The sequence below is a fragment of the Phaenicophaeus curvirostris genome, chromosome 6, assembly GCF_032191515.1.
Source record: "Phaenicophaeus curvirostris isolate KB17595 chromosome 6, BPBGC_Pcur_1.0, whole genome shotgun sequence".
Lineage (NCBI taxonomy): Eukaryota > Metazoa > Chordata > Aves > Cuculiformes > Cuculidae > Phaenicophaeus > Phaenicophaeus curvirostris.
In genome coordinates, this window is record NC_091397.1 from 42,227,329 (window position 1) to 42,240,649 (window position 13,321).

At 47.8% G+C, this 13,321-nt stretch overlaps 1 protein-coding gene across 1 annotated transcript; it reads right to left on the reverse strand.

Moving 5' to 3' along the window:
* Positions 1 to 7,225: 7,225 nt before the first annotated feature.
* On the reverse strand, positions 7,226 to 10,132 carry LOC138721692 (C-C chemokine receptor type 8-like). The gene is made up of 3 exons (XM_069859051.1): positions 10,051 to 10,132; positions 9,897 to 9,965; positions 7,226 to 8,765 (listed from the first exon to the last, which is right to left on the reverse strand). Exons 2-3 carry the CDS (start codon positions 9,948 to 9,950, stop codon positions 7,686 to 7,688), a joined length of 1,134 nt encoding a protein of 377 aa, XP_069715152.1. The 5' UTR covers positions 9,951 to 9,965; positions 10,051 to 10,132; the 3' UTR covers positions 7,226 to 7,685.
* Between the last annotated feature and the right edge of the window lie 3,189 nt (positions 10,133 to 13,321).

A 13,321-nucleotide genomic window follows, 5' to 3' on the forward strand; every position in this document is an offset into this window, starting at 1 on the left:
GTGCTTGTAGTGCAGCATAAATAGGTATGAAATGAACGCCACCTGAAAGACAATTGCAACCTTGTGCAATATCTCTGCTCTCCATCTTCAGCTTCTGTTCACACTGGTATTTAGGAGATAGCTCAGGGATGAGAAAGTCTGAAGAAGCTGCTGATGAGACTTTCATTCCAATCCATACACAAGGGCGAAAAGCCACTTTTGTTTTTCCAAGATAAAAAGAGACATCATATCCCTTGTAACCAGAGAGACTTTTCCTGGGAAGGACTAGGTAGAGTTTGTTGCCTTCCCAGCTGTGAGGCACGGGACGGTTTCAGAGGAGGAAATCAAGAGTAAAGGACATGCCACGCAGGGATACAGTGGATAGAGAGAACTCCCCTTTTTCATTTTATTCCAGCTCCCTCTGAGCTAGGGAGACTAGCAGTACTTCCACACCAGCAGCATCTCCTGCTGCTCTGTGGCCAGGTCAGCTTGGGGAGGCAGGATTTTGCACAGCAGCACTGGCATGTTTAAGCTTTGTGGACTAAAGCACTTGGTAAAAGAACATCTGGCCTGAAAGACCAAAATGCTGTCCTCAACACACCCTGCTTTAGCTGCCATATGGGAAAACCTGATGGTGGTGGTTGTCTACAGAAAGGGGCTCTCTTGGCTGTTGAGAGCTTCACAGGATACCCCTCTGCAGGGTCAATCGGCAGCTGTAACTGGCTGGGGGTATCAGAGGGAACCCCAGGAACCTGTTCTCTCCCAGTGTTGTGACACCAGGGCGCCCCTCTACAGACTTCAGAGACTTGATGGAGCTGCCAAACTCTTTCTTTTTGTTTTAATTTATTACTTTGCTCAAGTGGAAAGCAGTTACAGCTGCAGAACTAGAATGAGTAAGCAGAGGCAGAACGTGCCCGGATATTTTGGTCTTACAACTACCATGTAAACCATGGCTCTTTGCATCATGTTTGGCTTTTGCTTTGAAGACACAACAAAAGCTTATCCAAATGATTGTTCCAAGGAGTAGAGTCCAACCCTGGAAACTTTACAAGCCTGAATGTTGCATTTGAAATGCTCCCAAAGGGTGCTGAGCTTGAGAGGCAGATGTTGTTCTCCTCTCCCGGGGCTGCCAGCCATGGCTGAGGGGTGATGGCACCGTGCCGCTGGGCGCAGCTATAACGAACACTTGCCCTGCTTCCCCAGGCAAAGCAACAGAAGCACCCAGATGGCTTGCATCCCAAGAGAGAGCTCTTCAAGCCCGAAACCTTGCCAGGTTCTTCTGTGTTTGTTTCAAGCAGAGGAAAAGGAGAAAAACCCAGGCAGCTGTGACCTTCACTGCATTGTCAGCAGTGTGCCATGGAACCAGGAGCTGTATTGCTCAGGCTGTGTCCTTCGTAAATCCTCGTTAAGGCTGGGGAGTGAACAGGGATGGAGCCCCTGGGTCCCACTGGAGCTCCCTGATGCAGAGCTGCCCTGCACTGCCCAGCAGCGTGACAGGCACCATAGCCGTGACTGCACTGAACCCTGCTGGACATTTTGCACCCCTTTCTCTTAATTTCTCCCCCAAAACTCTCCTCTTCTGAGGGAAAAGCCAGCAGAGGGAGCCTCATACCTTTATATCACTATTCTGGAGAGATGCAAGGAGACAACCCAGCTCTAGTGGTTTCCCAGCCATCAGTGCGAGATGCGTATTTTTTTCATCAAAAAGGTGGGAAGGCAAAAATTGCCATAAAAGAGAGAAGCTGTGTCTAGGAATGAAAATGCTGCAGCCCAAGGGCTGGTGAAGGGCAGTGTCACAGAAAGCTGAAAGCTTGCACGCTCTGCAAGCAAAAGGAGCACGGCCCAAGTGGGTATTAAAACTAAAGAGAAGCATTTATTAGAAATAAGACTGAAGGGATAAGAACATTGAAACGGCTTAGTACTTAGCTCACTCATGTCTTGGTGATCATATCAGGGTTCACTAGCCTTCTCTAATTTCAGCTGCCACACAGGGGCGGTGCTCTCCCAGCCTGGAGAGGTGACAGAGGCTCAGCCAGGTCTCCTGGTGAGATGTTCTCCTCCCCTGGGATTCGTGATGTGCACGTGAGCCACTTGGACATTCCTGTTTCAGTGCGTACCCAAGTTACACCAATTACTTAAAGCATATTGCTGAGGCTGTGCTGCTCGTGGCGTGAGCTCTGATGATAGCAGCAGGACCTGAGAAAGTGGCAAGAAACTGTTGACCGGGCGATCACATCCCTTTCCTCCTAGGCTCATCCACGCAGGTGGAACGGCTGCACAGCTGCACTTCAGCAAGCTGCCATTCAAAATGCTGAAAAAAGAATCTCCTTTCCTCCCTTCTTCCCTCCTTTTCTGCCCCTCTCCCTCTGTCATGATGCTCACGAGAGCTGAAACTGTTAGCTATGTTTGCACCAGCACCACCCATCTCTCCACACTGCCATGGCTGAGCAGCCCTCGGAGCTGTGTGGGGATGGGGACACCAGACAGGGAGATGTGTGGAGATGATGCAAGAGGTGCACAGGTGCAGAGACAGAGAAGCAGGTGTTGCAAGTGGGAGGAGGAGAAATGCAGTCTGTCTTGCAGTAAGTATGGACAAAAGACCCAAGGAAACCACCCAGTGTTGCGCTGACCGTTAGGAAACAAGACCCATTTCCTCCTTCCTTTGTCACGTAGGAAAGGGGACTGCTGAAGGCAAGATAGCATTGTTCTCAAGCCCCTCCTGAACCTGTGCTGCAAGATACTCTAGGGCAGGCAGAGTTATCTGAGTAGCTGATGGTGGATAGATGTGATGTGAAGACTTCAGCTGGTTGGGGTTTTCTTTCAAAACTTGTGTGATTTACCTTCTCTAAACCCAAGCACATGGAGGATCACAGAGACTGAACATCAGAACTCAGAAGTGCTAGGTGAAGAAAGAGATAAATATCTTGGTGACACAGACTTGCATGCACACGTCACACATTCATCAATGACAGTGGGAAGTCTGCCTAAATACCAGAGTGTGGTGGGGAAACCCAGTCTTTACTAGGGTAACAGCAGTCATTGCTGTTTTCTTGGTAGTACTTTTCTCTTGCATATATCTCACCTTGCGTGGTAATTCAGCCCCAGCTGCTGATGCCAGGCTGTGGTGAGTGCTGGAAAGCACGCTGGACCCGAACAGAGAGCCCCAGCTGGCCGCAAGACGAGAGCAGTGTTGGCCTGGGACAAGGAAGGCCCCAGCAGATGCATTCGTCAGCAGAGGCCGTGGGGACCCAAATCACGCTACTGCTATTCTGAGATGGGGATTTCTGTGACCTGTCTCTGTACATTTTCGCATTTCAGCTGAGTAGGCAGAGATACAGTTTTATGCAGAAGCGCACAGATGTGCAGAAGCACACAGAAGCCATGCGTCAAAACTGGCATATTACAGCAGCAGTTTTGCTTTGCCCAGTATTACTTGCTGCCTTTGAGGTACCAATATTAACAAAAAAATACATGCCAGTCTGCACATGACAGTTAAAACTGACATATTCAGACTAAGAATAGAATTCTCTTTCAATTTCCCAAACTATTTTTACACCTGGGCATATCATGTTTATTTTTTCTGTCTTGAGCCTTTCTGGATCCTCTCCTGACACAGTTAGCAATTCCATTCATAACTATTACGTTATATCAGTGTTTTCAAGATGCTGAAAATAAAACAGGATTATCCTGGACATGATAAAATTACCAGGAGTTTGGGGAGTTTTGTCCATGTTAACGCAAGCAAATCCCTGCACAAGAACATCATTCAGCCAAAAGAAGTGCAGGACACAAGTACCTTTTCTTAACCTTTGGTTTTTCCACTTGTAAAACTTCTGACTGGTTCAGACCTCCAAGTGTAGCTGGATGCTACCACAGCAGAAAAAGGCAGAGTTCTGCTGCTGGCTGAGAGGTCTTATCCAGAAAAAATCAAGTCAGAAGTGCCCATCCTCATCCCCAGACCACATGCAGTGGCCTGAACAAGTGACTTGAAAACCAGAGATTCTGCCAACCATTTAATTAGTGTTGTCCTCGTGTTGCCTTGGGAAGGAGGCTTCAGCATAATGCCAGAAAAAGCCAAATATAGGCTAGTTTCACACCCCAATTTGCTGGTTTTGATGCTACGATGCCAAGACTGTCATTCCCTGTGCTTAAGTTGCAGCCCTGCGGCTCAGAGCTGAGAGTTGTGGAAGAATCTGCCATGTCCCACTTCACACTATTTCGTGAGGGATTCAGCAACACCATAAGCTAGCGTGTCTTAATCTATCTCTCGCTGTGCAGTGTAGTTCAAAAGCATTTGTCCTTAAACACACCGTTTTGCTCTTTACAAGTGCTGCACAGGTTTGCACAAGCCCCACTGATGCCACTGCAACAGCTCAGCTTGTCAAGGCCTTTCCATCCAAACATGCAAGACTGTCATGGGCAGCATCAGACAATGATTCCATCTTTCTAACAGATACTCCCTGTAGAAGGAACTCTCTGGTGCAAATAACACCAGTAAATAAAAAGAAAACAAGTAATTATTTTAGGTTTAAGCTTTAATGTCAGTCACAATTACTCTGGTCTCTATTTTAGGATGACACACTGGAGCCAAAATGAGAGAATATCTGACTACTTAATGTGCCAATATCTTCCTGAGTCCTCTTTTACCTGCATCATTTAGGCAAAAATCAAAAGTAAGATCAGGATATAAAGCTAAGTAGCAGATATGAACAGGACCAATATAACAACTACGGTGAGTACTTCTTATGCAAGCTGGTGAACAGGCATGGGGTCTGTGCAAAAAAACACAACACCAGCAGCTGGCTGCTTCTTGTGCTCCCAGCCTTTGGGATGACCCTAAAATTTGGCATTGCTCTCTAGCTGCCCAGAAGTGTGCACTGATACAGAAAGATGCCTCCTGTGCTCTCAGTGCTCTCACAGACACTGGCAGGGCAGCAGACTGCTCCCTTTAGAAAGCAGAGGAGCCCTGAGACCTGCAGGGCTGCTCCTGGCCACCCACAGTGACACAGGGCAGATCCTGCCAGTCGTGCAACCTCCAGTGGTGGGTCTCACCTTCTCCCTTTGCGCAGGAAGCCAGCAGTAGTGGCTCAAAGCAGCTGGGCTGCAAGGACAAGTTGAGGTCAGATCAAGCTCAGGGCTCCTAGCGTGTCTGCTGTGATGGAGAAAGGCAGCTGCTTCTGGCAGGAAATCCTTTGAGCCACAGAAAGCATCTCCCACTTCCCTGCTGGAAGGGTTTGCAAGCAGTACTAAGTCAGCAGGAGGAGGAAGATGCCCTTTAGGCTTAACAGAGAACTAGACAAATGAAAGACTTTGCAAAGAAGGCTCTGCACGTTTATGCTACCCTCATGCTGCAGGGTTACAGTATTTGCGGGGAAGCCCTAGTTCACAGCCTTGCTCCAACAGCTATACAACGATCAATGAAACCTCTGAAAAGAGGGAGATACCCTGTAGCAGAGATGCTCAGTAGCACCAGGGAAAGGCCATCCTCTTGCCAATTTGGAAAAATGGGCTCCAGCACCTGTCTTAAAGTACTAACTCAAGGGCTACAGGACAGGGCTGCAGGGCCGCAGAAATCATTCCCATCTCTTGTGCTTCAGCTGAGCGTGATCTGATCTAGAGGGCTGATGCTGTGAATCTGAGGGAGAGATAGTTGGTGTTATCCTCCACCACCTTTTGGCTTTTTCCTTAGTTTATTTTGTGGTAAGGCACCTGGAAACGCAGAATGGCTGTGCCTGGCTGTTATCCCGCTGCTGGGACCTCGGCAGCAGCTGATTCTTTTCCTCCAGTCACAGTCCTTGCTTTACATTTGGAGAATACATGTTGTGGCTCACACGAGACAGCATGTATTTCTTACACACCTTCTGTTACTGGGCTGTTCTTGAAAAGGCTGTACCTTGCAGATTGCAAACACAAGTTCACACTAAAATAGTGAATCTGATCCGAAGAAGACTGGTAGTTTAAAAGAACTGTATTGTGTGTTTTGTTCTGCTCTGCTTTAGGAAGTAAGCCCAAGGGTGCTCAGTATGTGTGGAGATACTACAAGGGCAAACTTTTATATGAAATCAAATTTCTACAATAAAAGGTGTTCTAGTCTCTGCTTCTTTTTCCCAGGAGAGGAGGAAGAGGTGGCGAGAGAGAGGAGGGAAAGAAGAGGCAGTTGGAGGGATTGTCACTTTTGTAGAACTGTCCAGGACAGAAGAAAACGCACAAGCTGAAAGAATTAATGATGAAACAGTTCCTCAGGTGCAAGGATTATGCAATTAGACTGCATGCAGTATCTTTATTATAAAACTTAAAATGTGGTGATATCTTGTAGGGTCATGACTAAAAGCTTCAGAACACCATTGCATTTGTCTATCAATATTTGTACATGTATAAAAGATACGCATGTGTGTATATATGCATGCATGTCTATGTATGTTTATGTATTTGTGTATATAGGCACACACAAGCATATATATATGTATGTACAGGTACATCTATATGTATATGCATGGGTAACCATTCACACATAAATCGTTCACAATTATCAATTTGGAACAGTAACTGGGAGGTCAGCCTCAGTCGCAAGCTCAAGAGCAGCAATTGTACTGATGCATCCGTTGCTTGAAGTGTTCCTTCATGGAGAAATGGGAGTGTCATCTGGGTTTCAGGCATCTCTGGAGCCTCTGGACGCTCAAGTCAGCCGGTGCCACCTGCTTTAGATACCACCTGAGTTACAGGATGCTTGGTGTATTACTCTGTTTATGTCTCTCCATCCTGTTTTGGACATCTGCAGAACCACCAGTGCCTCAGCTGCCAGGTCAGGGCTCTGCTGAGAGCAGCCACTGCCCCAGCCTGTGGCTTACTGGCCAGCGGGTACACAGGAAGCTTTGAAATATGACTCTCACTCTCAGCTCACTTTCAGTAATTTTTCCACTCTTAGGTGTTTTTTTCCAGGTAACTATTTCTCCACTCATCCATAGGGCACTCGTTTATTCCCATAAGGGTTTATCCTTGACACTCACAGTGTCATTTCTAGGCTACAGCTTCCAAATCTGTCCAGCCCAGGAGCTGCAATCCCTGGCAGCAGATGGGTAGTCTGGATCACGCCTAGATACTCCTTCATATTGTTTTTGACAAAACACTTGCATAACATTTATTTCTTTGTTGCTTATCTAATTATTCACTCACTAAGCTCTTTCTGGGCTGCAAATCTCATTCAGATCTGTCAATAGGGAGCCAGTCCCTGGCGTGATACCTTAGATTTGGTTATCATTTCTCTCCAAAGAGCAGGTTCCTACTTTTGCTGTGAACCCCATCCCTGTCTACAAAGCCAGCCAACTCTGCTGAGGTGAAGGAAGGAGCATCCAAGTGTCCTGGGTTCACAAACAGAAACAGGAACTTTCAGCACTAAATCTGGGGTGGGGGAAGAAAAATGTTTCTAAGGCACCTCTCCATGCTGCTCAGGCAGTGCAAGAGTTTGCTGGCAATTTTAGCCTCCCTTTCACAAAGCAGGCAAGGCAGGACATGCCAGAGGAAAGGGAGGAATATGCTAAAAAGTAAGAACCACAAAAGCAACCATGATAAAAGCAAGCTCGAACAGCTGCTTCCACTTCTCCTGTCCTAAAAGGCTGCCCAAATAGTGCATTTCTGGGGATGCCCTGCTGGGAGCACTTCTCAGCTTCAGGTCATCTGTTCAGGATGAAAGTTTTTGACTTGTAGCTCTACAAGACAGAGTCAACAAAAGACAACCGTGAAGATGTCGTGTGCAGAGAGGAGCGGTTGTCCAGGCTGTGCCTGTTGAAAGCACTGCAGTCTTTGCAAATCAGTAGAAAATGCACATATTTTCTGAACACTTGGCGTAGATGCTTCTTGAACTTCTCACCCACGAAGGCATAGATGACTGGGTTGAGGCAGCAGTGGATGAAGGAGAGCGCCTCAGCCAGCTCTGTTGCTAGGTCTAGCCTTTGGCTTGTCTGGCAGTCGTCAATAATGTACAAGTTTCTCAGAGAGTCCAGAAAAAGCACAATGTTTACAGGGGTCCAGAAGAGGAAGAACACAATAACAACAATAATAACCAGTTTCATTGCTCTGTACTTGTTCTGAGTATGGCACTTCTGCAGGTGTTTCCAGATGCTGTGGTAGCAGAAAATGAGGACAGCAACAGGGATCAGCCACCCCAGGACATTGACTTCAAAATTACTGAAAGTCTTCCAGCCATTGCTGCTGTCAGGATAGTGATGGATGCACTGAGTCCGATCATTGTAATTTGTTTCCTGGAAAAATATTAAGTCTGGCACTGATGCTAAAATGGCAACTGCCCAAAGGACCAGGCTGGTGATAACCCCATGAGCAGTTGTCCGAACCTGTAGAGCGTAGACAGACCGGACAATGGCCAAGTACCTGTCAATGCTCATGATGGTTATGAAGAAGACACTGCTGTAGAAACCAATGAAGTAAGCTGAGCTGATGATTTTACACATCGCATTTCCAAAAGTCCACTGGCTCCTCATGGAGTACTGAATCAAGAAGGGAAGCGAGAAAACAAAAAGGAGGTCAGAGATGGCGAGGTTCAGCAGATACACATCAGTCATGGCCCTGATTTTCTTGAAGACTATTAGAACCCAAACAACCAAAGTATTTCCCACAAGGCCAGTCACAAAGAGTAGGGAGTACAGTACTGGAAAAAAGGTAGATGCAAATGCTGAAATATTTTCAAAATCACAGCTGATGTCCAGTTCTGGGTAGAAGAAGGTGTATTCGTAGGCTGCAGAGGAGTTAGATGTTGGTGGCGTGTCGCTCACCTGTTGAAGGACAATGAAGTTCATGAGGCTTATATCCCAATTTACTCTCTTTGTAAATATACTAGGCACAAATTAGCTCACACCAAGCCACATGAGGATAAAACAGCTGTGCCTCAGCTGTGTTGGAGGATGCACATGAGGAAAGAACATGAGTGACCAGTCCTTTACAAGACCTGGGATGAGGTTTTTGCACCAGAGAGGCAGAGGAGATCAAGGAAAATGGAGCTGTGGTGGTAAACCAGATGTTATCGCCCCACCAGCTCCACGTGGGGTGCCCAGGCCCTTGCCTGCAGTCCAGGTGGATGGGGCCAGAGCCAGGCAGCATTCCCAAAACAGTGACAAAATGGGCATGACCACGGGACTGAGAGCCCCTGACAGACATTTTGGGGTCCTATTCCATATTTCCTCCAGAAAGTAGAAAGGCAGCAGTACCCAGGGAGGAACTAAAATGTAAATGTTCATCTCCTAACAGCTGCATTTCCAGTTAGCTGAGTGCCAGGAATACCCTTTCCCACATATTTAAAGCAGGTTTTCAGCTGTAAAGGCACCAGCACATACAGGTCACTCATGGGTGCTGCATGTTGCATGCTTTCTCTCCACACCAGGTGATATCAGCGGTGGCAGTTCTGGCCTGAGGGACAACTTCCCAAAGAGCAGACAGGGATTCCCGTCCCTTATTTCTCCCTCCCCAGAAGAAACTTTCGCCTCTTAGCCTGTGCAAGCACAAACTGCTGCTAACAGCAGCTCATGCCCACCAAGACTTTGCTAATGGGGATGTCTGGATTTCCTTTCAACCCCATGGCTCTGCTCTCCTGGCACCTATCAGGATGCACAAGCAGCAGCGACATTCCACTTCCCTGGTCCCTGCATCAGCAGCAATGACCACATCCCTGGGCAGCACTTGTGACAACACTGCTAAAGAAGATGTGTGGCAGCACATCCTCCAGTCTCATCAGCTAAAGATATTTTCATTTGCTGTTTTTTTTTTTCATAGAACAACAATCACACTGATTTATTCTAAAGCCTCACTGTCCCTACCAGTACTATGTGTCCCCTTAGGCAAAATTGGACCACACAGATGTGCAACTGGCCTCAGCTTGGAGGGCTGCAGCCTGGCAGGGAATAACTCACCAACATGTCTTCAGAGTCCCCTCTGCCCAGCAGGTATGTCAAGTTCCCCTCCATAATCCAACACTGTGTCTGAAAGAGTGCAAAAAAATGCCATTATATGGTAGTTTTTTAAGAAGTGGGCATACATTCACACATACATGCCAGCAGTATTTACCTTAGCTTAAGTTCCAATGCAAAATCACAGGCAAGGTCCTCACTGTAGCGGCGCACAGTCATAAAACACCTTTTCCTTTGTGTGATATGTGTTACATTACAGAGGTATAAAACCCCAAGCCAATGAGTTCAGCTCTTTATTTGACACTTGGAGAAACGGAAATGTGTCAGGTTTATCTTCTAAATGATCTATGTATTTTCACTTTGAGCATTGATAAAAATGTCAGTTGGAAGAGATTAGCAATTTTCCCCATACATCTGCAAAGTGCTCCCATCTTTCACCTGCAACCCCTGCTCTGCTGCCCCCGTGGTTGGGAGAAGGGAAGCAGTGCTGCCTCTCTTCTGCTTCAAGGGTTTTCAGTGAAGATGTCTGAGGGGGAATGGCCCAATGCTCTCAATAGCCAGTGATGGCAAAGGGTACCATGTTTGCTTTGACATTTTTCCTTGTTAAGCACCTTCCCCCTCTACTCACCCACAGACAGAAATACCCAAGGGAAGTCTTCATAGAATCATAGAACCATTTAGGTTGGAAAAGGCCTTCAGGGTCATCAAGTCCAACCATAAGCACTAACACTGCCAAGTCTGTATCAATCTTCTTCCCAAAACATAAATCCTGCAGGACACGCTCACAGACTAACACTGAAGTAAAGCCCTGAACAGTACAGGATTTCCACTGACTCTCCAAAGTACTTGCTGGGGTCTCATTGAGACCCAGCATGGCTTTTATCCCACAGCTGCCTCCCATCTTCCCCACAAGTCAAGATATATGGGAATGAGTAGCACTAGTGAGCAATGGGCAACATTTGAAGTGTGCGTTATCTCTTTAAATACTGCCGCTCCTCACTGTAGCCTGGTGCTGTTACTGTAATTCAGGAAAATCACATCACCTTTTTTTGTTTATTTGGTTTTGAGCAAAGGGCACCTCAGTGAGTTTCAGCCCATACATATGCTGCTGGAGATCCCCAAATGGAATAGTCTGTCATCTCTCTCAAACCCTCTGAATGCCCACCTCCATTTACCATCACTGCAAAGACAGAGGGATAAATCTCCATGGACCAAGGAAACATGCAACTATTCCACATGTGGCAGTGGCTGGTTTTCTTTGGCTGTGGTGGGTGGTGTGATATTCAGTCAAAGTTTTACATGCAAGAGTCAAGCCATATGCATATGATAGCGTGATTGATAGTCAAGCTCTGTGGTGTATTAACTCTTGCTATAGCTGAAACAAGAAACTGAAACCAGAAAGGAACTCCTTTGTCATAGGAGCTACTACCAGTGTTTAAGTGGGATCTCCATTACCCATTTGCAGGTTTAAAATGGCACTCACATCTCTGTCAGTGTTGGTGGTGGAGAAGATAACGAGGAATGAGGAATTTTTCCAGTGTGGAAAAGGAGGTGGAAACCAAAAAGGAATTTGGCCCCTTAGGCAGCTCTGTATGTCTCGTCTCCTAAACAGAGATGGCAGACTGCTCAAACACAAGAAACAAACAGCCCCAGCAGCACTGAGACTGCTGGAGAGCTTTGGAATGCCCAGGCATCTCCCAGTGCAGCAGGAGAGGCTCGCAAGCCAACCCATGTGGTAGCTGGGACTGAGGGTGACACCTGGGATGCCTATACCACACACGTTATGATCCACACAGGTGTTTCAGCGAGTCTGAGTGAGAAAGGAGCAGGCTGCCTGCAGCATTTGCACAGAGCCTGTGGCAGGACATCCTCTGGTGTCTGTGCCAGCTGGTGCAGACAAAGCAGCACAAAGTACCCTTAGAGCTACCACTGCTCCCAAGACCCACAGCAGAAGTGGCTTCACAAACTTTCCTGGGCCCAGCTTTTGTCACCATCTGGAGGTGGCAAAGGACACCTCTGCTTGCAGCACTCTGAACTCCACCCTAGGCTCTTCCTGTAGGGGAAACACTGACCAGAGGAGATGAGACATCAATGGGCATCAGTGATGGCAGTGGCGCAGGCTGCTGGCAGCTCGTGTGCACAGGAGAGACAAGGCCAAATGCCACTGTCAGGGAGACCTTGGCTGTGCCCTGCATGGCAGCAGGAAGCCCTGTCTGAGAGGAGTCCAGGAACAAGGCAAACTGGCCACCATCCCTTGCATGAAGGCAGCCAGTGCTCCTCTGTCTTTCAAAGAGTGGTGTCAGTGGGAGAGAAGGAAGAGGCAGGTGCCTTCAAGGAGCAGAGAGGGCTGCAACTGTCTCTGAATAGCCACCCTGCAGGCAGGAGAGTGCCCAGGTGCTGGTGCTTCTTCTTGGGTGCTGGACAGCATACCCTGGACCTGTACTGGATGCCCTTGCTCTCGCCTGCCCACTCCTCAGCCTTGCAGGCACACTTACAGCGTCACAGCAGAGGGAAAATGTGAGCAGCAGTGTGATATAAACATCATCTGTTTCTTCTGGACAGAGCCTCAGCTGACAACTTCCACAGACATTGCAGAGACAAACTCTCCTGGTTCCACTAGGGCCCTGATCTGCAGCATGGCAGCATATGTCCCCCCCAGGGATACTTTTAGCTTGAGTTAAGAGCCAGAAAACGCCTTTCTTCACTTGTAACCACAAATCTGGCACCTTCACCACCTGAGGAGTGCTAAGCTGCAGCGGTGCAGAGAGGGGGTAGTGCAGGGTGCAAATACGTTCACAGCTTCAGCTCTGCCTTTCAGGGCTCACCAGCTCCCCTTTCCTACAGGGGTGTCAAGGCTATTTGCTGATCTCTCTGCCTTGCTCATGTGTTCTGGTGTGCACATACTGCTGTGCATCATAAGCCACATCCCTGTCTCTGTCAGTGTGAGCACATGCGTGCAGTATGCTGGCATCTCCTATTTGTAACTGGAGTGAGGCTAGCCCTTGGGGTCCAGGAGGCAGATCCCTGTAAAACCCTGTGAGATCTTCCTGTGGAAGATGCGCACAAAAGACACAGCAGGCAGGGTACATGATCCACATCCCTGGTCACAGCCAGATTGACCGTATGGGTATCACCTCTCCACGATGCTTGTGAGACCACCCGAAAGACCTGCCATGGAGAGGTGTCTGTTTCATGGCCCCAGACCTATTGGCTCTGACGTGGAGGTGGGTTTGTGGATTAGTGCTGTCGCTGGAAATTATCTTGGGTGTGGATGTGGGTGTGCCTGTCCTGCACTAACAGTGTCTCAAAGACATGTTTGGCTCTGCAGAGAGGTGAGAATCCCTTAGCAGGGTCAGTGGCAATTTGCCTTTCAGTTCTTGTCTCTCAGCAGCTGGGGAAATATGGGACCATGGTGAGACAGCAGTGTG